Source organism: Leptodactylus fuscus, chromosome 10 (genome assembly GCF_031893055.1).
Source record: "Leptodactylus fuscus isolate aLepFus1 chromosome 10, aLepFus1.hap2, whole genome shotgun sequence".
In the NCBI taxonomy this organism is placed as follows: domain Eukaryota; kingdom Metazoa; phylum Chordata; class Amphibia; order Anura; family Leptodactylidae; genus Leptodactylus; species Leptodactylus fuscus.
In genome coordinates, this window is record NC_134274.1 from 80,871,855 (window position 1) to 80,892,935 (window position 21,081).

The following is a 21,081-nucleotide window of genomic DNA, read 5'->3' on the forward strand; positions in this document are numbered from 1 at the left end:
ATGTGGTACTGTGTGTAGATGCGTGTATCTAATCCTATGGCATGTACAACTGTGTGCAGACGCGCGTATCTAATCCAACGGCATGTGGTACTGTGTGAAGACATGCGTATCTAATCCTCCCCTGTGTGGTATTGTGTGAAGAGGTGCGTATCTAATCCTATGGCATGTGTTACTGAGTGCAGACGCATGTATCTAATCCTATGGCGTGTAGAACTGTGTGCAGATGCGTGTATTTAATCCTATGGCGTGTACAACTACGACTACGTGCAGCGCATGTATCCAATCCCCCGGTGTGTGGTACTATGTGAAGACATGCGTATCTAATACTATGGCATGTGGTACTGTGTGCAGACGCGTGTTTCTAATCCTATGGTGTGTAGAACTGTTTGCAGACGCGTATATCTAATCCTCTGGCGTGTGGTACTGTGTGTAGACACGCGTATCTAATCCTCCCCTGTGTGGTACAGTGTGCACACGCGCATATCTAATACTACGGCATGTGGTACTGTGTGCAGACGCGTGTTTCTAATCCTATGGTGTGTAGAACTGTGTGCAGACACGTATATCTAATCCTCTGGCGTGTGGTACTGTGTGCAGACACACGTATCTAATCCTCCCCTGTGTGGTATTGTGTGAAGAGGCGCGTGTCTAATCCTACGGCGTGTGGAACTGTGTGCAAACGTGCGGATCTAATTCTACGGCATGTGGTACTGTGTGCAGACATGTGTATCTAATCCTATGGCGTGTACAACTACGTGCAGACGTGCATATCTAATGCTACGGCATGTGGTACTGTGTGAAGACATGCGTATCTAATCCTACGGCGTGTGGAACTGTGTGCAAACGCACGTATCTAATTCTACGGCATGTGGTATTTTGTGCAGACACGTGTATCTAATCCTTCAGTGTGTGGAACTGTGTGCAGAAACGCGTATTTAATCCTCTGGTGTGTGGGACTGTGTGCAGATGTGTGTATCTAATCCTCTGGCGTGTGATACTGTGTGCTGATCTGTGTATCTAATCCTCTGATGTGTGTATCTCAGTTTGGATATCAGTGTTGTATTGTGCATGTGGAGTGACCGTGTGTATTGCAGTTGGAATATGAGTGAAAGACTTGCAGGTTTGTATTGGCTAAGGGGGGGGGCACTGTGTTTGGAATGCTGTATCTCAGCAACGGTACGTCCGAGCGAGTTGGAGTCTTGTCTTAAACCTTCCCGGATACCTTAAGTATCTCTGTACCAAATTTGGTGAAGATCGGTCCAGTTGTTTTGTCGCGCATAAAGAACAGACGGACAGACAGACAGACAAGAATTCATTTTTATTAGATAGAGAGAGATAATAGAATGGCTTTTCAGATTGGCTTTTCACTGCAGTTTCACCTAGTCTGGGGTCTTGAACCCCCACTGATTGCTGCAACAAAAGGCAAAAACACTGCGTCTTGTCCTGTGCCCCCTCCACTGGATTGGCTTGTTTTGGGTAGCCTGGGATAGCAGTGTATGGACTATAATGCTGTATCAGGCCATCCAGTGGTGGAGCTGATAAGGTCAGAGTCACGTTTACGACTAATTGACCAATAATCCCGGGTAATTGTCGTTGTCCTAATTAATTAGGCTGAGTGCCAGGCGGTAAAGAAGTCACACCACTCTGTATTGGTATTCGTTCTTTTCTCAACCAAAGATTGTGTGCTGACGCACAATTTTTGAGACCACGGGGGTTAAATAATAGCAGAGAAAGGAAGTGATAGAACAACAATGTAAGTTTTCATATTCATTCCTGATTGGTCTGATACATCTCAATCAAACAGAAAAGGTGTAAGCAGTGCCATATATAGCCAGCTACTCCCGGTCCTGCGTGGTGACCTTGGGGAGCTGTCTTCAAGCATTTGTTTTTCTTGGATACAAGCGCCATCTTATATAACATTATACCAGATTCAAGCATAAGTAACTATATCTAGCATTCAGCTTTTAAGGATAACAATGTTTTTTCATACATTACATGATTATAACCTTCACAGAGCTACCACCATAGAAGCTGCTATCGGGGTGGTGACATTGGGGACCCCGACCCCACTACCATGTATTTTTTCTTTAATAGGTAGCTGTTACCTGCTGAAGTAGTCCAGTAGGCAATGGCCAGTTTTCACTTACTATCCCTGCTCGTTCCCATGTTTTTCTTCACTCCGGCCTCCAGGGGACGCCACTCATTACATCCCGGCGCTGAACAACTTAGGACCCTTGTGTCCTGATGCTGTTTGGTGTTGTGACATAATCATGACATAAGAGACTGGAGCTGAAGTGGAAGAGGCGGTGAGCGGGTGCGGGGATGGAGTCACCCAGCAGGTAGAAGCCTAATACCTATGGGAGCAGTAAAGGGGGTGTTTGCCGTATGGGGGTGAGTAAAAGGGGCACTTAGTATATGGGGAACATTAAAGATGTAGTATACCTTGTGGTCTGAGCAGTTAAGGGGGCATTTAATGTGTAGTGGTTAGCAAAGGGGGTGATGTACTACATAGGGACCAATAAAGGGGACCGTAATCCATATGGGGGCTCTGTAAAGGGCCATTATACTGTGTGGGGGCCAAAATTAAAAGTTTGCTATAGGGCCTAGTTTTCCCTAGTTACACCCCACCATTCATTTTTAGCCGAGTCTGCATTTCTCTAATTTTCAGTGATTGGTGGGGGGGGGGGGGGGCATCACTACCTTGACCCACCATTCAAAACATCGGTCTTGTTACTATGACCCATCAGAATGTTCCGAACCAAAAACGAGTGGAATATTATCATAGCAAATACAGTCCTATGAAAAAGTTTGGGCACCCCTATTAATCTTAATCATTTTTAGTTCTAAATATTTTGGTGTTTATAACAGCCATTTCAGTTTGATATATCTAATAACTGATTGACACAGTAATATTTCAGGATTGAAATGAGGTTTATTGTACTAACAGAAAATGTGCAATATGCATTAAACCAAAATTTGACCGGTGCAAAAGTATGGGCACCTCAACAGAAAAGTGACATTAATATTTAGTAGATCCTCCTTTTGCAAAGATAACAGCCTCTAGTCGCTTCCTGTAGCTTTTAATCAGTTCCTGGATCCTGGATGAAGGTATTTTGGACAAACAATTTGCGTTCAGTTCAGTTTGATGGTCGCCGAGCATGGACAGCCCGCTTCAAATCATCCCACAGATGTTCAATGATATTCAGGTCTGGGGACTGGGATGGCCATTCCAGAACATTGTAATTGTTCCTCTGCATGAATGCCTGAGGATTTGGAGCGGTGTTTTGGATCATTGTCTTGCTGAAATATCCATCCCCGGCGTAACTTCAACTTCGTCACTGATTCTTGAACATTATTCTCAAGAATCTGCTGATACTGAGTGGAATCCATGCGACTCTCAACTTTAACAAGATTCCCGATGCCGGCATTGGCCACACAGCCCCAAAGCATGATGGAACCTCCACCAAATTTTACAGTGGGTAGCATGTGTTTTTCTTGGAATGCTGTTTCTTTTTGGACGCCATGCATAACGCCTTTTTTTATAACCAAACAACTCAATCTTTGTTTCCAAAATGAAGCTGCCTTGTCCAAATGTGCTTTTTCATACCTCAGGCAACTCTATTTGTGGCGTACGTGCAGAAACAGCTTCTTTCTCATCACTCTCCCATACAGCTTCTATTTGTGCAAAGTGCGCTGTATAGTTGACCGATGCACAGTGACACCATCTGCAGCAAGATGATGCTGCAGCTCTTTGGAGGTGGTCTGTGGATTGTCCTTGACTGTTCTCACCATTCTTCTTCTCTGCCTTTCTGATATTTTTCTTGGCCTGCCACTTCTGGGCTTAACAAGAACTGTCCCTGTGGTCTTCCATTTCCTTACTATGTTCCTCACAGTGGAAACTGACAGGTTAAATCTCTGAGACAACGTTTTGTATCCTTCCCCTGAACAACTATGTTGAACAATCTTTGTTTTCAGATCATTTGAGAGCGGGCTGTCCATGTTCGGCGACCATCAAACTTAACTGAACTTGAATTGTTTTGTAGAAAGAAATGGTCCAAAATCCCTTCATCCAGGATCCAGGAACTGATTAACAGCTACAGGAAGCGACTAGAGGCTGTTATCTCTGCAAAAGGAGGATGTACTAAATATTAATCTCACTTTTCTGTTGAGGTGCCCATATTTTTGCACCGGTCAAATTTTGGTTTAATGCATATTGCGCATTTTCTGTTAGTACAATAAACCTCATTTCAATCCTGAAATATTACTGTGTCCATCAGTTATTAGATATATCAAACTGAAATGGCTGTTGCAAACACCAAAATATTTACAACTAAAAATGATTAAGATTAATAGGGGTGCCCAAACTTTTTCATAGGACTGTAATTGTATTATCCACCAAAATACGTCTCCGAGCCGCGGCCCATTGAACCCAATGGGAAACAGGCGCCATAGTTTATACAATTTAGACTTAGACGGAACAAAATAAAAGTGAAATTTGCCAACCAATAGAAGGAAGTCAAAATACAAACCAGAATTTTCAGTCACATATGGGGTTGAGCCGATCTTGACTTTTCAGGATCGATTTTGAAATCCGATTTCCGATCATTTTTCATTCGAACTTGATCTCGATCCCAATTCCGATCCCAATGCAAGTCAATGGGATTTTTTTACTAATTGGAGATCGGATTTTAAAAACGATCCAAGCTTTAATTGTTAGTATCCATGCTGTATAGTGATTAAAAAATCCCCCAGCTACCTAAGTCCCCCCTGTTGTCTACTTACCAGCTGCCGCTACCGATCCGCGCTGTTCTCGCTCCTCTTCTTTCTACTGCGCATGTCTTCAGAGCACCGTATGTGCCCCCACCTCCCAGGCTAGTGTTACCGATGCTGGGAGTAGGCGGGGCTTGTTGTGGCTTAGGAGAGTGTGGGCGGATACAGGACCCGCCCACACTCTCCTAAGCCACAACAAGCCCCGCCTTCTTCCTAGGTCTGTAACAGTAACCTGGGAGCTAGGGGCGTGCACGGACCGCGAAGAAGCGAGAAGAGAACAGACGGGGAGCGGCAGCGGTAATTCGACTTGTCTATCGACTCTTTATTGTATACTCAGCCCTGCTACATCTGAGATGTAGATCTCAGATGTAGCAGAGCTGATGAGTATAGGAATGAATGGATGCCGCCGGCGTCCGGCGCTTAACCCCCTGCGCGCTGGCTGCGTCCATTCATTTCTATGGCATAGCAGGGAGGAAACAGAAGAGTAGAACCCCCTGCACGCTGGCTGCGTCCATTCATTCCTATGGCATAGCAGGGAGGAAACAGAAGAGTAGAACCCCCTGCGCGCTGGCTGCGTCCATTCATTCCTATGGCATAGCAGGGAGGAAACAGAAGAGTAGAACCCCCTGCGCGCTGGCTGCGTCCATTCATTCCTATGGTATAGCAGGGAGGAAACAGAAGAGTAGAACCCCCTGCCCGCTGGCTGCGTCCATTCATTCCTATGGCATAGCAGGGAGGAAACAGAAGAGTAGAACCCCCTGCGCGCTGGCTGCGTCCATTCATTCCTATGGCATAGCAGGGAGGAAACAGAAGAGTAGATACCATCTACTCTTCTGTTTCCTCCCTGCTATGCCATAGGAATGAATGGGCGCAGCCAGCGCGCAGGGGGTTAAGCGCCGGACGCCGGCACAGGCTGTGTGCCGGCGGCATCCATTCGTTCTTAACATTGTTCGGTTTTCCCATAATGCTTGCAAAGCATTGTGGGAAATAACCTCCGTCCTCGATCCTGCCTAAAACGATCGGGATCGGAATTCTGATCGCAATCGTGAAATCCCGATCGCTCAACCCTACGTATAATACATTATGTGAACATGCCCTTATATACAGTTCCAATTACTTTAAAATCAGGAGCAATATAATCTCATAGGACTCCATTCAGCATAGTCTAACACCGACCAACCTGGGAAACAGCATTGTTACAGCTGTGTTCACACTGCAGCATTCTGCTCAGTATTTTGCTTCAGTAAACCAGAAATCTACAGCTGGAAAGTTCTGCGCCTCTTCTGTGTTCTGAGCTCATTCCTCACTTTGGCTTACAAACACTGATGCAAAATACTGAGCCGAATACTGATGTGTGAATGAGATACCTACGTCAGCCGCTGGATACCCTTGTGTTATAGGCGTCGTCTGAGTTTTGGGGAAAAAAACCATAAAAACTGTTGTCACCTCTTCAAGTCCAAGTAGAGGAAAATCTCATTTAGAAACAACCCCAGGACCCCATGCAGAACATATGTGGAGAAATACTGAGGAGTGCTTTGGTTGTGAAAGAAAGTTTCTACTATTTTCTCTTTAACGGCAGATGTCGGGGAAGATTTCAACCTGGCACTTGGATTTCAACTATCCAAACTAATTGTTCATGGGGAGATACATTTGGCGGTGGCTTACATCTCTGTCCTCCGAGTGCAGTGTATGTCTATAGGGAAATTATAGGAAATCATGAATCTTGAACCCTTGCCTACCAACCTGCAAACTTTGATGCTAGAGATGCCAACAGCTTATTCCAGCAGTCATTCTGGCAGCACCCAAACCCTGATCTCTTCCATGGGATGATGCTGCGACCAATAGGTGTTCTGATGACTTCCTTCTTCATGTACGGCAGTAAACCCCAAAACTGCTCCGCTGGTCTGAACAACTTTTCCAGACAACCATCTTTAGTTGAACCCAGGATTTGCACCTCTGGATGTATTCACTTATAGGATGATTCTCAAATGTAAAGGTGCTTTACATGAGCAGATAAGTTGGCCATAACGTGCACCAATTGCCAATACATGCAAGTCTTGAGTAACCACCCAAGTAAAAGGGGTATTCCCATGATGCTTGTTCACTAACCTGCAGGCTGTTGTGCTCTCTTCACTTCCTGCTTTTCTCAGCACATTGGTGGGCGGGGTTTCACTTGCACGGGATTGGTTGTAAATGAATTACCACAGTGTGAAGCTGATGTAGCAGAGCTGGATTTGAGTCAGTTTGCATTACATACAGAGGTAACGGACTCCCTATCTCAGCCCAAATCATTCAATTAAACCAACTGATAAGAGCTCAGAAATCCCAGAGCTCTCACCTCCCCCCTCCCCTATCTGAGAAGCTCCGCTACTTATCAGACACACAGCTCAGAGCTGCTCCCAGCCCCTCCCTCCCCCTCTGAGAGCAGACAGCTACATCACTTGACAAATGAGCAGATAATCCCAAGGGACATAGAAACGGAGTGTAAACAATGAAGTGAATAAATTAAGATAGCGGCCAAACAAAGCAGTTTTGATAAAGCAATGCATTTAGGAAAAGTCTTAAAGGGGTATTCCCATGATGCTTGTTCACTAACCTGCAGGCTGTTGTGCTCTCTTCACTTCCTGCTTTTCTCGGGACAATGGTGGGCGGGGTTTCACTTGCATGGGATTGGTTGTAAATGAATTACCACAGTGAATATTCATTGTGTCATGGAAAATAATGGATTTTTTTGCTCTCCCAGCAGATAACGTAAAGAGGCATCACTTTTCATCTGCGCATTATGGAGTAGAAGACAATACGGGCCATAATACATTTGAGAAACCGCTGGTTAACGCAAATATATCTGTAATTCTTCAAAGCGGTGAGCCCTCTTTTGACCAAAATGGCGGTCTGAGCAGAGACAAAATATTCCCATGCCTTCAATGTGGTAAACTGTTTAAGCACAACTCAAGTCTCTCCATACACAAGAGGACTCACAACGATGAGCGGCCATATTCCTGTTCAGAATGTGGGAAGTGCTTTACCCAAAAATCTGTCCTGGTTGAACACGAGAGAATTCACACGGGAGAGAAACCGTTTTCCTGTCTGGAATGTGGGAGATGTTTTGCCCAGAAATCAGCTCTTGTTAAACATGAGAGAACTCACACAGGAGAGAAGCCATATCCATGTCTGGAATGTGGGAAGTGTTTTACCCAGAAATCTTCTCTTATTAAACATCAGAGAAGCCACACAGGACAGAAACCATTCTCATGCTCGGCATGTGGGAAGCGTTTTATGCATAAATCGGATATTATGAGACATGAGAAAACGCACACCGGACAGAAGCCATATTCATGTTCAGAATGCGGGAAATATTTTACCCATAAATCAGATTTTATTAAACATCAGAGAATCCACAAAGGGGAGAAGCCGTCGCCATGTTCAGAATGTGGGAAATGTTTAACCGTGAAATAACATCTAGTTCTACATTGTAAATTCGGAGACGTGAAGCCCGTTTTCTGCTGAATTTCAGAAAATATTTGTATGGTTTTGCCTAAACTATTATACAGTGGTGTAATAAAATTGTTATACAATGTGTGATATCCTGATTTTGATGAATTTTCGTGTGCTGAATAATTGTCCCATTGATTTCAATTGGAATTCACCCTGTAGTTAATACAGTACAGATTTTAAATGACTACTAACTTTTCGGACAACTTAGTCTAATTTATTAGAGCATGTGATTGTGGACCAAACTATAATGCACTTTATCTAAAAAGGTTGCTAGTTTCTACTTGAAAAACCTCTCTAAAGATCCTAAGACTAGTTGTCTCTCTTCTAACTAACTTGCTGTTATACTACCTGTTACTAGGGAAGGTCTGTTCATAGATACTTGCAAAATCAAGAAGTGAGTGGAGTGGGAGGGGCTGGTCTCTCTTCACACAGTGAATGAAGAGGGGAGGGCCTGATTCTTCTAACAACTTCTACATGTCTATACACAGTGTTCCCTGTACACTGCAGACACTAAGAGGATTCTGCAACTTCTACAATGTAAGGAGAGCCTACTAGGTACTTGTATCTACTTCTGACTAGCTGGTTGTGTTCTGGTGATGGGATGTTAATCATAGAGAGTATGGAGCTTTCCTGTTTGTCGAGGATCTTTTTAGCTGCATCATAATCTGGATTTAACAAGTAGCATCTTCTTTTAACACAACATTTAAACAGCAATTTATAAATATAAACAAAAAATAATAAGATAATATCCATTCCAGTACGCAAATACATAAGCTCATGTGCTTAGAGTCAACTCCTCCTGAGAGCATTCATATCCTGTGTAGTCTGTGATAGAGAGATAGAGTGGAGCAACATGTTACATATGGCTTTCTTCAACCTGCTATGTTTCGGGGGACAAACCCCTTTGTCAAGCCAACTATTTTGCAATGTTACTCCCTTCTGGAGAGGTGAAAGAAATGTAAAAATAATCCTCCTCATCTGTCCCCAGTGTCCTCCCTGCGTGGTCCAGTCATGCTGCTTCGGTGTCTTCTCAAGGTGAAATTGCTCGCCGGTTGTGATGTTCTGGATCCCTACAGCCAATCTGCAACTTCAGCGGTCATGTGACAGCTGAGGTCAATCAGCGGCCTCAGGAAGAGACCCCAGGACATCACAGGTAGGGACATCACTTGCCCTTCATGATGGCCTCAGTGGTCTCGTGTGGTGAGGACTTCTGCTGGAGAAGAACAACAGACTGGGAGGACCGAACCGTGCCTGCAAACACCAGAGAAACGGGGAAAGGTGAGTATATATTTTACTCATCACCCCTGGCCGATTTTTTAAAAAAAATTCGCCAGGACAAACACTTCAAGCAGTAACAACACCCCCCCCACCACCACCACCACCAGAAGGCCATCAATTTAAGAAGTCAACTATTGATTTATCCGGATACTAAAAAAATCCCAATCTCTAAACATAATCGTTTCTAAAATATTTTTTTTCTTAACTACCAATCCAGTGCTGTACATAACTAAATTAAAGGGGTGTCTGGGATAACCACTTTTTAGTATGATGCTGGGGGATGCAGGGCTGGAGTGATATGCTGGGGCCTATATTTGCACACTCTTAAAAAGGGAAAAAAAACACACACAAATGCAAAAAGGCAAAAGGGAAGCTGCTTCAAGGTAACAATATGTATCAATGTCAAAGACAGAAGCACTATGGACATACCTCCCAACCGGCCCGATTTCCGTGGGACATTCACGATTTTGGTGACATGTCCCGCGGTCCCAGGTGGGGGGTGGTATGTCCCGATTTCAACGTTCCAGAGGACAGAGATGGAGGGACATGAATCTGTGGACAGAGATGGAGGGGACATGAATCTGGGGGCAGAAATGGGGGGACATGAATCTGGGGGCAGAAATGGGGGGACATGAATCTGGGGGCAGAGATGGAGGGGACATGAATCTGGGGGCAGAGATGGAGAGGACATGAATCTGGGGGCAGAGATGGAGGGACATGAATCTGGGGGCAGAGATGGAGGGGACATGAATCTGGGGGCAGAGATGGGGGGACATGAATCTGGGGGCAGAGATGGGGGGACATGAATCTGGGGGCAGAGATGGAGAGGACATGAATCTGGGGGCAGAGATGGAGGGAACATGAATCTGGGGGCAGAGATGGAGGGGACATGAATCTGGGGGCAAAGATGGAGGGGACATGAATCTGGGGGCAGAGATGGGGGGGCATGAATCTGGGGACAGAGATGGAGGGACATGAATCTGTGGGCAGAGATGGAGAGGACATTAATCTGGGGGCAGAGATGGGGGACATGAATCTGGGGGCAGAGATGGAGGGGACATGAATCTGTGGGCAGAGATGGAGAGGACATGAATCTGGGGGCAGAGATGGAGGGACATGAATCTGGGGGCAGAGATGGGGGACATGAATCTGGGGGCAGAGATGGAGGGGACATGAATCTGGGGGCTGAGATGGGGGGACATGAATCTGGGGGCAGAGATGGGGGGACATGAATCTGGGGGCAGAGATGGAGGGGACATGAATCTGGGGGCAGAGATGGAGGGGACATGAATCTGGGGGCAGAGATGGAGGGGACATGAATCTGGGGGCAGAGATGGAGGGGACATGAATCTGGGGGCAGAGATGGAGGGGACATGAATCTGGGGGCAGAGATGGGGGACATGAATCTGGGGGCAGAGATGGAGGGGACATGAATCTGGGGGCAGAGATGGGGGGACATGAATCTGGGGGCAGAGATGGGGGGACATGAATCTGGGGGCAGAGATGGAGGGGACATGAATCTGGGGGCAGAGATGGAGGGGACATGAATCTGGGGGCAGAGATGGGGGGACATGAATCTGGGGGCACAGATGGAGGGACATGAATCTTGGGGCAGAGATGGAGAAGACATGAATCTGGGGGAAGAGATGGAGAGGACATGAATCTGTGGGCAGAGATGTGGAGACATGAATCTGGGGGTAGAGATGGAGGGGACATGAATCTGGGGGCAGAGATGGAGGGGACATGAATCTGGGGGCAGAGATGGAGGGGACATGAATCTGTGGGCAGAGATGGAGGGGACATGAATCTGGGGGCAGAGATGTGGGACATGAATCTGGGGGCAGAGATGGAGGGGACATTAATCTGGGGGCAGAGATGGGGGGACATGAATCTGGGGGCACAGATGGAGGGACATGAATCTTGGGGCAGAGATGGAGAGGACATGAATCTGGGGGAAGAGATGGAGAGGACATGAATCTGGGGGCAGAGATGGAGGGACATGAATCTGAGGGCAGACATGTGGGGTCATGAATCTGGGGGCAGAGATGGAGAGGACATGAATCTGGGGGCAGAGATGTGGGGACATGAATCTGGGGGCAGAGATGGTGAGGACATGAATCTGGGGGCAGAGATGGAGGGACATGAATCTGGGGGCAGAGATGGAGGGACATGAATCTGGGGGCAGAGATGGTGAGGACATGAATCTGGGGGCAGAGATGTGGGGACATGAATCTGGGGTCAGAGATGGAGGGGACATGAATCTGGGGGCAGAGATGGAGGGACATGAATCTGGGGGAAGAGATGGAGGGACATGAATCTGGGGGCAGAGATGGAGGGGACATGAATCTGAGGGCAGAGATGGAGGGACATGAATCTGGGGGCAGAGATGGTGAGGACATGAATCTGGGGGCAGAGATGTGGGGACATGAATCTGGGGTCAGAGATGGAGGGGACATGAATCTGGGGGCAGAGATGGAGGGATATGAATCTGAGGACAGAGAAGGAGGGGGGACATGAATCTAGGGGCAGAGATGGAGAGGACATGAAACTGGGGACAGATGAAGGGTGTATATGAAACTGGGGAAGAGATAGAGGGGGGACATACAGTATAATTTACGGGTGACTGTAGGAGGATTATACTGTGTGCGGGCACATGAAAAATTAATGAGAATGTGCGGAGTCAACACAAAAGTGGGCGGGGCTAAATTTGCGCGCACCGCACATTTTCTCCCTCTTTCGGTTCTTCAAAAGTTGGGAGGTATGACTATGGAGTAAAATAGACAATCTTTATTTATAAATACATATAACATTGTTAACAATGTACAAACCTGTAGAGACAGGGGACCAATGTTTCAGTAATGTCTGCTGGCAAATAGTTAAATGTGTAGAACATGTGCATGCTATGTTAGTGCTATGTTTACAATGGTTAATAACATACATGTATCAAGCTGACCAAAAAGTATCCATTTCTTTACTGCTCCAGTATTAATGATATCTTGTTATGACACATTAGACTTCAGAGGACTAGAAATGTTATAATAAAGCTTTCTCTCTACCTTACACTGAGATAGGCTACGACAAAATGGCCGCCGTGTACATCCCAGCGCTTTTTTTTTGTCCGCATGCGCGTTATAACACACAGGGAAGTGCGCGGCCATATTTGTTTTGGTCAAATGCCTGATTCTCAGCGGAACGGGCCAATCAATGACAGAGTACAAGTCACGTGACGTCTATGGAGCCGTGGTAATCCTGAATCATTAGAAGTGATAGTGTGTAGTCGGGACGGATTGCTTCCGGGTGAGTCGGCGGCCGCTCAGTGTTGTGTCTTGTGTTGTTGCGCTGGGGTTGCGCCTGTTCATCCTCCATAACGTCCTGTGTCCCAGTGCAGCAGCCGTAGAAGAAGCTGAGCGGGTTATGGCGGCGTCTCCTGCTGCTGCAGCATCTTCTCCTCTGCACGGACGTGTTATGGGGGTTATACTGTATAGTTGTGTGCACAGAATGGAAGGACAAGGTTATGTATGTGAGGAGGGGGCCCATGAGGGGCAGCGCGATCAGTACAGTCACTGGGTGGTATGGGAGAGGTCTCACATCACAGTGCCAGTGTAACAACAGGGTGACATCACAGTGCCAGTCTCATATCATGGTGATCAGGGTGACATCACAGTGCCAGTCTCACATCATAGTGACATCACAGTGCCAGTGTCATCATGGTGACATCACAGTGCCAGTGTCACACCATGGTGGTCAGGAGACATCACAGTGTCACATCATAGTGACATCACAGTGCCAGTGTAACATGAGGGTGACATCACAGTGCCAGTCTCACATCATAGTGACATCACAGTGCCAGTGTAACATGAGGGTGATATCACAGTGCCAGTCTCACATGGTGACATCACAGTGCCAGTGTCACATCATGGTGGTCAGGAGACATCACAGTGCCAGTGTCACATCAGGGTGACATCACAGTGCCAGTCTCACATCATGGTGCCATCACAGTGCCAGTGTCATCATGGTGACATCACAGTGCCAGTGTCACACCATGGTGGTCAGGAGACAACACAGTGCCAGTCTCACATCATGGTGACATCACAGTGCCAGGGTCACATCATGATGGCGTCACAGTGCCAGTCTCGCTTCATGGTGGTCAGGAGACATCACAGTGCCAGTCTCACATCAGGGTGGTCAGGAGACATCACAGTGCCAGTGTCACATCAGGGTGGTCTGGAGACATCACAGTGCCAGTCTCACATCATGATGGCGTCACAGTGCCAGTCTCACATCAGGGTGGTCTGGAGACAACACAGTGCCAGTCTCACATCATGGTGACATCACAGTGCCAGTCTCACATCATGATGGCATTACAGTGCCAGTCTCACATCATGGTGGTCAGGAGACATCACAGTGCCAGTGTCACATCAGGGTGGTCTGGAGACATCACAGTGCCAGTCTCACATCATGGTGACATCACAGTGCCAGTCTCACATCATGATGGCATTACAGTGCCAGTGTCACATCAGGGTGGTCAGGAGACCGTTACAATGGGAAGTGTTGATGTGTGTGATCCGTGGAGTCTTGATCCAGAATGGCGCTGTCTGGGTCACTGCACATCTCAAGCTCATTCATTCCTTGGAACTGACTCACAAACAAATCCGCTCTCAAGAAACCTTAATGGAGCCTCTTAACGCACGGGAGGAGCTCCTACCTCGATGAGATGTATTCGCGCACTAGAGACCGTGTCAAGAAACACTATTATGAATTAGTGGATAAATGTGGCCGCTCCCTTGCGCGTTGTCTCCACTTGCGTGGCACCCTCTCATACATCTCCCAGCTGCGTGGTGGATCGGGTTGGATGGTTCACAACCCTACAGACATTGCCACAGAATTTTGATCCTTTTAAAACGATCTGTATAACATCCGGGGTCAATATGCTGACCTAGCGCCGAATGCTCTCCGTGACAAGATACGGGCATATGTGACCGACACCCCTCTCCTCACTCTCTCGGATGCCGACATGGCTGCCTTAGACGCGCCCTTCTCCCTAACCGAAGTCTTCCTTGTCATTCAACCCTTCCTGCTGAGCAAGTCTCTTGGCCCAGACGGGTTTACTGCCCGCTTCTACAAATGCTTCAACACTCTACTCTCCTCCTTGATGACGCGAGTTTTTAATAGCGTGGACGACTCCTCCTTCTTTGCCTCGCAGTCCCTCTCCGCCCTGATCACGGTGATTCCTAAACCTGGCAAGGACCCCAACAGATGTGCCAGCTACCGCTTGATCTCCCTCATTAACATTGATGTTAAATTGTTTGCCAAGCTGCTTGCGAACTGTCTGTCTCCTCTCATGCCGGCTCCAGTCCATACTGACCAGGTTGGCTTTAACCATGTTCGTGAGGCGCATGACAACATTTGCAAGATTGTCTTGGCGATCTTGGTGGCTCGCTCGGCTGGTTCATCCATGTGTCTGCTCTCTGTGGACACCGAAAAGGCGTTCGACCGGGTGCACTGGGTTGGTCCTGCCTTCCTGAACAGCTTGTTTTCCCTCTATGGCGATGTGACGGTGCGCGTTAGGGCCAATGGAGTCCTTTCGGACCCTTTCCCGATACGAAATGGCACCCGTTGGTGATCCGGCGCTGTCCAGAGATCTACAGCCTCCAGATGGGAAACCTGCCAGGTTAAGGCAGCTTTGTACGCAGACGATCTCCTGTATGTTTCCCAGCCGCAGGTGTCGTTCCCCGCCATACTGCACGAGTTTACCCGCTTTGGCCTCCTCAGTAATTTCAAGGTCAATCTAGCTAAGACCGAGGCTCTCAACGTTATGCTTCCCCCATGCGGAGGCCGCCCAGCTGGCGAACGATTTTCCATTCTGTTGGCAAACCACCTCTCTCAAATACCTCGGGGTCCACATCCCCCTGCCCTCTCTCACTTATTTCGACTTGATTACCTCCCGCTTCTCGAGAAGATCACTTCTGATGTACGTGCCCTTTTCTGCTTTGGCCGTATTCATGCACTCATGATGGACATAGTCCCCCGGTTCCTCTACTTCTTCCAGGCACTTCCTATCCTGCGCCCCTCGAGTCTGCTGTCAGCCGATTGGGACAAGTCCTTTCTGCTTACTCATAAGCTAGCATTGCCCTGTAGTGCACAAGAGAGGAATTTCACAATTTTGACCCGATGGCACCGGTGTCCAGACCTCCTCCAAAGGATTTTCCCTGCTGTTTCTGACCAGTGTTGGCGCTATGGAACCGAGAGGGGTACGATGCTCCACATTTGGTGGGAGTGTGGTGTCGTCTGACCCTTTTGGGATGCGGTCTTCTCACTGTACTCTAAGGTTTGTGGCCGCACTGTTGTCACGTTGCCTCAGCTTGCTCTTCTCTCAGTCCTCCCTGGTAAGATATCTGAGATTAAGAAGGACCTCCTGCGGCACTTTCTCACAGCCGCCAGGGCTGTCATTCCTAGGTATTGGCGCATCAGTGCTCCGCCCTCATTGATTGAATTCCTGCAGGAGCTTCTCCTTATCTGGAGAATGGAAGCCCTGATTTTGGAGGATTCTCTGGACCCCTCCAGGTTTGACAGACTCTGGCGGCCCTGGGTAGAGTTCCAGGAGTCTGCGGATTTGTCCTCCTCTTTCTCCTGACGCGGGGCCTTGGGTTCTCCCCCTTACCTCGCTTTTCCCTTTCTGGTTTTTAGTTGTCCCTCCTTTTTCTCCCATTGTTCTCTTCCCCTCCCCCCTTTTTTCCCTTTCACCTTCCTTGTCCTCGTTGTCCTGTCTAGTGTTTCCTTGGCCTCCCCCTGTACCTGTCCTGGTCCTCCCTCTCCCCTCCCTCATTATGCACTGTTGGTCAGGGAGGTCTCCCCTGACTCCTTGGCATTTTCTCGGGGCCTATGCGCCTCGTTTATTAATTCCCTAAATTGTTTCCCCTCCCCCCTGTTTAAACTCCTAATAAAACTTGATTACACATAAATAAGCGAGAAAATTGGATTTTTGTACTCGCCATAAAATCTCATTGTATTCCTTGGGGGACACAGATCCCACCCTTGTTTTCTTGTTGTTCCTGTCTCGGGCTGTTTTGGTTTGTTTTCGGGTTCAGGATGTGTTGGTGGTTGTTGGTTCTGTGTTCTTTTTGGTTATTGGTGTTTCGCTCCTACTGGTGCAGTGCAAACTAACTAGCACAGTGAGTGTCAGTGGAGCGGGTATAACCTAGTGCAGGGATCAGCAACCTTCGGCACTCCAGCTGCTGAGAAACTACAATTCCCAACATGCTCCATTCACGTCCATGGGAGTTTCAAGAACAGCAGAGCCAGTATGCATGCTGGGAGTTGTAGTTTTACAACAGCTGGAGTGCCAAAGGTTGCCTACCCCTGGCCTAGTGTTAGCCTCCTAGTGGCCAGGTCTATACCCATGGTGCTGTGTCCACCAATGAATACAACAAAAAAGGATTTTACGGTGATACAAAAATCACATTTTCCCTCTTCTCAAGGCCCTTCCAGGAATATCATTCATGCCTGACCTCCATCTCCTGTCAGCTGGTAGACTTATTACTGTGCCCTGGTGGACCTCTAACCCCTACGCCACCATTCATTCTACAATGACTACTGACATCCCACCTGATGAAGGTCCTAGAGAGACTGGTCCTGACACACCTACGCCCCCTAGTGGACCCCCTCCAGTTTGCCTATCGGCCGGGCATTGGGGTAGATGACGCCATCATCCACCTTCTTCACAAAGCTCTCTCTCACCTGGAGAAACCCGGGAACACTGTGAGAATAATGTTCTTTGACTTCTCCAGTGCGTTCAACACCATTCAGCCAGGGCTACTGAGGGAAAAGCTGAACCTTGGTGGAGTGGACCATCACCTGTCCAACTGGACCCTAGACTACCTGACAACCCGCCCTCAGTATGTGAGAGCCCGGGACTGTGTGTCTGACCCTGTGATCTGTAGTACGGGGGCACCACAAGGTCCAGTTCTTGCCCCATTTCTCTTCACACTGTACACTGCTGACTTCAGGCACAACTCATCCAGCTGTTACTTACAGAAGTCCTCCGATGACTCTGCTATAGTCGGCCTTATCACTGATGGCGACGATAGGGAATACAGAGACTTAAACCTGGACTTTGTTGAATGGTGCCAGCGGAACCAGCTCAGTATTAATGCTGGGAAGACCAAGGAGATGGTGGTGGACTTTAGTAAATGGAGAAGTGCTCCGACCCCGGTGGAGATCCAAGGAACATGTATTGAGATAGTCAGGACCTGTAAGTACCTGGGTGTGCTCCTCAATAATAAACTAGACTGGGCTGATCACCTGGAGGCGCTGCACAGAAAGGGCCACAGCAGACTCTACCTGCTCAGGAGGCCGAGGGCCTTCAGAGTCCAGGGGACACTTCTTAGGGCCTTCTTCAACTCTGTGGTTGCCTCAGCCATCTTTTTCGGTGTGGCCTGCTGGGGGAGCAGTATATCAGCCAGGGACAGAAAGAGACGTGGCAGGCTGATCAGGAGGGCCAGCTCTGTCCTGGGGAGCCCCCTGGACCCAGTACAGGTGGTGGGTGACAGAAGGATACTGTCTGTGGTGACCTCCATGCGGGAGAACAAATCCCACCCCATGTATGGGACCTTGATGGGACTTGGCAGCACTGTAAGTGACCGTCTGCTTCACCCCAAGTGTGAGAAGGAGCTATCACAGGTCCTTCCTTCCAACAGCGACCAGGCTGTATAATCTGCATCAGACCAAGCGAAGAGCACTCCGCACAGACAACTAATGATTATGACGATGACCATGAAGTCTTCCTTCTTTCTCTTCCGTTCCTTAGCTGCTATGGACTCCTAGTATATCTTCTCTTCTCAGCTTATGTGTGTCTACGTCTGTAATATATTACTGTGTATTATCCTGTACCTGTATTACTAGGCTGCTGTAACATGCTGAAATTTCCCCAATGTAGGACTATTAAAGAATTATCTTATCTTATCGAGTAGAAGTAACAGAAATAATCAAGTGCTGTACTTCGCCTTTCTCCAACACTCCCATAGAAGTGAATTGCTTCTTCATTGACAGTGGGGGAGGGATACACCCCGTTCTTAGGATCAGCGGGTATTCTATGGATCGAGGATAAGTAGACACTAGGAACCAAAGGTTCACATTGGAACGGAGGTCTGCGCTCACTGGTGAATTGGGTAATGACCACCTCGTGTCGCGTCCTGAGAGGCCCTGGCACTGTATACACTGTATATACTCGGCACTGTACATGGTCCTCTCAGCCTCCCGGATCCTCTTGTCTGTGCCTGGTCAGTAAAGGCGGAAAAGTGAAGAGACCGGAGCAAAGTATGTCTGAGATCGTGCAGATTTCCAATGCGAACTGTCCTCTGTATGTGGGACGTCTCTGCTGTCCCCTATGTGTAGGATGACTCTAGTGTTTTCTAACTGCACAGTGTTTCTACTGTCCCCTGTTGTATGACATATAATAATGACCATTTCCAGTATATTTAGATAAGGGGCAGAGGTTACTAAGCAGAACCGCTCTGCATCTTGTTTGCATCTTAGTTCACATCAGATTTTCTTCCACTTTATTTAAGGATCCGTTGCGTTTACTCCATACGACAATGGTCCTTTTCCTGTGACTCACCGAGGATGGAGGCGGACCGAAAGGAGATGGCCGAGAGGTTATTAAACCTCACCCTGGAGATCATCTACCTGCTGACCGGAGAGGTGAGGGCTTCTGGGGATTTTTAGTTGGTGCCTTCTACGTCCACAGTTTCTGTATGTGTCATTTGGTTTGATGAAGCCTCTCATCTGAGAATGGACACTGGGCACTGGGACTACTACTCGGTATATTGGATATTTCTGTAGTTCCGACATTCTCTGCTGCAGTGGGTTAACAAGCAATGGAAACGATGAAGGAAGGACCTCATATACTGCTCCTTCCTGCTGAATTCACTTGGCTCACAAAATGCAGCAAGGTCTGCATAAGAAACCTATATATGTGTCTGTAACATACAGCGACAGTATGGAGTATGGGCATATCATCCTAGTGTATGCCAAACATAAACCCCCTCTCTCTCCTGCCTTAGCTGTTCTTGGCACTCCTTACCTTACCCCCTGCCCGCCTGCCTGAGCTGCTCTCTGCTCTTCCCCATTGTGTTCTTTGCATATTCCCATTTCCCTCAATACTTGCTCTCTGCGTTCCCTCCTCCTTTCCCACGTGAGCTGCGTTACCTCCCTCACCTCCTGCCCGAGCTGCGATCTGCGTTACTGTAAGATATACAATATTTAGTGAGATCCTTACTCACGTGTAGAGAGGCCTTAAGAGGCAAGATTCCTAAGGGAACATGATAGGAGGAGTCAGATTATAAAAAAAACATTGAGATTTATGGCGGCGCCATATCTAAACGCCTGCCATCTGCCGTACTATTATGGCAGATCTCGGGAAGGGGTTAAAAGTTCGTCATTGGATTCCCATGACAGTAACTATCTAACAACCTATACATCTAATTCATTATATAATAGTAATCATTCCATAATATCAGTACGAAAGATTATTCATTTTATTTGGAAGCCGGAGTCGGTAACTTTTTCCAGTTCCACCCAAGATTGGTCATGACTCTCTCTCCGCTGCGCAGCTGCTCTAAAGCTCCCGGTGTAATCTTGGTTATCAGCATATGTTATTGTGGGGTCTGACGGACATCTGGCACTATAGTCTATGGCAGTGATGGCGAACCTTTTTGAGACCGAGTGCCCAAACTGTAACCCAAAACCCAATAAATTATCACGGAGTGCCAACACGGCAATTTAACCTTAAAACTATTTGGATCCACAATTGCGGACTCACAAATTACAGTCGTGTGAATTGGGCTTTACAGAGCTTGTACTGAAAGGTCTGTACACAGTACAATCTGCCCTGCAGTGGCCCACACACACACAGTACAATCTGCCCCACAGTGGCCCCCACACACACAGTACAATCTGTCCCGCAGTGGCCCCAACACACAGTACAATCTGCCCTGCAGTGGCCCACACACACACAGTACAATCTGCCTCGCAGTGGCCCCCACACACACAGTACAATCTGTCCCGCAGTGGCCCCCACAGAGGCCCCCACAGACAGTACAATCTGCCAGGGGGCCACACGGTGGCTCAGTGGTTAGCACTGCAGCTTTGCAGCGCTGGAATCCTGGTGTTCGAATCCCACCAAGGGCATAAAACCAACTGCAAGGAGTTTGTATGTTCTCCCCGTGTTTGCATGGATTTCCATCCCATATTCCAAAGTCATACTGATAGGGAAAAATGTACATTGTGAGCTCTATGTGGGTCTTACAATCTACATAAAAAAAAACAAAACAAAATCAGTACAATCTGCCCTGCAGTGGCCCCCACAGACACAGGACAATCTGCCCCGCAGTGGCCCCCACACACACTACAATCTGCCCTGCAGTGACCCCCACAGACAGTACAATTTGCCCCGCGGTGCCCCCCCCCCCCCAAGGGATTGTACCTGTATACTCCACAGTAGCCCCCTCCCCACACAGCATGAAATATTCCACAGTAGCC

At 47.8% G+C, this 21,081-nt stretch overlaps 1 protein-coding gene and 1 long non-coding RNA gene across 2 annotated transcripts in view; both read left to right on the forward strand.

Annotated features, from left to right (window-relative positions):
- LOC142219211 (uncharacterized) overlaps positions 1-21,081 on the forward strand; it is a 60,734-nt gene that overhangs the window by 27,070 nt on the left and 12,583 nt on the right. The window contains exons 8-10 of the mRNA XM_075288164.1: positions 7,741-8,223; positions 12,755-12,786; positions 19,110-19,242. Coding sequence (XP_075144265.1) covers positions 7,741-8,223; positions 12,755-12,786; positions 19,110-19,242 — 648 coding nt within the window. The remainder of the gene's footprint in view (positions 1-7,740; positions 8,224-12,754; positions 12,787-19,109; positions 19,243-21,081) is intronic.
- LOC142183339 (uncharacterized) lies at positions 13,408-14,061 on the forward strand. The gene is made up of 4 exons (XR_012711769.1): positions 13,408-13,530; positions 13,597-13,689; positions 13,774-13,931; positions 13,978-14,061. It is a non-coding gene; the product is annotated as an uncharacterized LOC142183339 (long non-coding RNA).